Source organism: Limulus polyphemus, unplaced genomic scaffold, assembly GCF_000517525.1.
Source record: "Limulus polyphemus unplaced genomic scaffold, Limulus_polyphemus-2.1.2 Scaffold3101, whole genome shotgun sequence".
Lineage (NCBI taxonomy): Eukaryota > Metazoa > Arthropoda > Merostomata > Xiphosura > Limulidae > Limulus > Limulus polyphemus.
The window spans coordinates 60,555-63,450 of record NW_013668711.1 but is presented as its reverse complement, the minus strand read 5'-3'; the positions used below and the strand labels follow the sequence as shown (position 1 = coordinate 63,450).

Genomic DNA, 2,896 nt, shown 5'->3' with positions numbered 1-2,896 from the left:
CTACTCCATGTTTTGAATCAAGAGTGGGCGAAAATCCCACAATCTAAAATTGACGAGATGATTCTCACAATGCCCCAAAGAATCAACGAACTCCATGAAGCGAAAGGAAGATCTACTAGATATTAATTAAATTATAAATATATCAATTCAGGTGAATGTGACTGAAAAATTTCGTTTTTCCTGAAAAGGTGGTGTCTATTTACTTGTGACCACGCTGTGTACATTGAAAACATACATAAACAAAATCTGATTTGTATCATTAAACACAAAAAATATAATAGCAGTAAAAGTTAAGAAAAGAATTAAACTCATTAAAATGTAAAAATATTACAACATACCTCAATCTCAAGATTGTGTGTTGTGTTTGCTCAATTATTTGCTCTAACCAGGTATTGCTATAAAAAAAACGAAAGAAAAAAAAATGAGATGTGGCTTGTTCCAAAATTTAAAACAACATTATAAAGACTGAATTATGAAAACATATCTCAAAGTGCTAAGAAGATATTTTCAAAATTTATTGCTAAATGGTAAAGAGAAATATGTTAGAAGTAAACATCCAATATAAATCACATGGAAAAAAAATTCAGAATTAAAACTGAATACTTATTAAGTTCATTTAGATATAGCAATGAAAATAATACAAGTCTTATGCAATGGGTTGCTGTGAATTGGTCATTTCAATGTTTCTGAATAATGTTTTGCCACAAATGTAGGTTCCCATTTGTTTTAGTATCAATCCACTTACAAATCTAACTGCAAACTTACAGTGCATCTTTTTTTAAATCACAGTTTGTATAAAAATGTTCTGTCACATGTCATGTTAGAGTTCATGATTTCTATAAACCACCAGATAACAAAATAGCTTTCCTGTGCTTTAGTTTTAGCCTGTATGTGGTGTATCTTTCTTTGATACAAAAATCTCATTCATGAAACTGCCACAGAATTAATCTGGTTCCCTACAATAAAACAGTTGGCTATCTTGTATAACTTTGATATTTATACAGATGAATCTTCTGTGCTTGTTCACTTGTTTGCAGCAGCCTGCTGACAACAGGAGTGCAAACTTTTTTTATTCTTTGATGAACCAGCTCTAAGCTAATAGGCATGAAAAAGCATCAACCTAAACTGAAATTTCACTAGCCTATTTTTTTTACTATAGTAACTAACTTATTACAAATTGCAAATATATACATTGCAATGACTTCTTCCACAGTATTGCATAACTAAAAATAACACAATTTACTACAGTATATGTGATGTAGATGAATGGACTAGCTAACCACTCTACATATGTGATAAACTGGTATTCCTCATTTAATGAAATTATTATTATTTAAATCAAAATGTATGAAACCCTCCAATCTCTGAGCAGGTTATCCAGTGTATGTATACAATGAAATCAAAATAACCACAAGGCAGTCTGACATTTTGAACATCTTGCCCATTTCCTTGAAAAAGGCCACAGAGTTCCAAGAGAATTTTGAGTCATTTCCCTTAAACAAAACTGTTTCATCAGAAAAAATAATAATGTGTATTAGAAATTATTATAAATAAAAAAAACTAAACAATTAGACACCAAGTTAGAAGTCAATAAGTGAGTCACACATGTGTTTCTATATCAGACTAAAGATGGATTAACCTATTGTTGATAAAGAGGCTACCGATAATAAAAAGTTTAAATGATAATAGATATTTAATAATTTGAAAGAAAATGTGACAACAGGTATAATTTTTGAACTTTAATTAAATATAGGGTTGAATTTTTTATATGCATGCATGCATTTAATAAAAGCAGAAGCACAACAGCACCAGATAGTGCATGTTGAATTCACAGTAATCCCAATTCAAAAATTGTTTGTGCCAGGTGTCTGGATAGTGAATTTTTATACCCTTTTTACATACATCTCAAGGGGTTGTGATAAACAAAGCTGATAAATGACAAGTGTAAACTGACCATAAGAAATACTGTCTAAAACTTAAGCTTCATGAAACTAAGATACCAGTATGCAATTTATAAACTTGTAAAAATGACGTATGCCCCTAATTTTCTTAACTTTCGGTCTGTGAATAACTTTTTTTTATTTTACATTGTACTTAGCAATACATGGAAAGTATATTTTATCACCACTAGTGAAAAAACAATAACAAAAAGAAAAAAGAATTTCATGTAAAATACAATCATAAATTAACTTAAAATATGGTAGTAATAACTAAGGTTTCACATTGTTGAGAAATTATCAGGAATTTATCCGATTGCAAATACTAAACTAATACATCATATAAAACATACGTTTTACAACTCTCCATCAGCGTGTGTCGATCAAGAGCTTCAGGCCCAGCAATTTGGCGTCGCTTACTGACACCAAGGGTTCCTGTCACTGGGTGAGGTGTTGGAAGATGAATATTTTGATGATGATGTTCTCTCAACAACTGATATAAGGAATGTTCCAGAACTGCTTTGTTTTCAAGAGGAGCAGGTAAAATTGTGGCCTATCATACAAACACAATAAAAAATACAAGAAAACAAAAACTAAAGGATCAAACTGAGGCTTGTGTGTCAAGAAAAAGCCAATTTGCCATCTCATCATAAAAATAGCTATAATTTTTTTTTCTTTCTTTTTGATAACTAGAAGTGTTAATTGAATAAGCAACAAGAAAGTTAGTGAAAACCAATAAAAATCATTAAATGAAATGAAGCTTAATCCTGAGGATTTGGGTGAGTCAAAGAGTGTATATGAAAAAGTTAATGACTAGCTTGGATGAATTTGTAACGGCTCTTGTCACATAGTTAGAAAGCCAGGAAAATTTTGAGAGTTAAGGAAATTTGTCTACTTTTTGCATGTTATTAGTCTAAATTCTTTGGTACATTGTTTAATTAAATAAAAATTATTAAATG

General features: G+C 30.2%; 1 protein-coding gene across 1 annotated transcript in view; it reads right to left on the bottom strand.

Moving 5' to 3' along the window:
* The window catches only part of LOC106468658 (mediator of RNA polymerase II transcription subunit 17-like), a 77,956-nt gene that overhangs the window by 33,304 nt on the left and 41,756 nt on the right, over positions 1-2,896 (bottom strand). Inside the window, exons 9-10 of the mRNA XM_013929093.2 lie at positions 2,291-2,490; positions 339-395 (exon numbers count right to left, since the gene is read on the bottom strand). Coding sequence (XP_013784547.1) covers positions 339-395; positions 2,291-2,490 — 257 coding nt within the window. The remainder of the gene's footprint in view (positions 1-338; positions 396-2,290; positions 2,491-2,896) is intronic.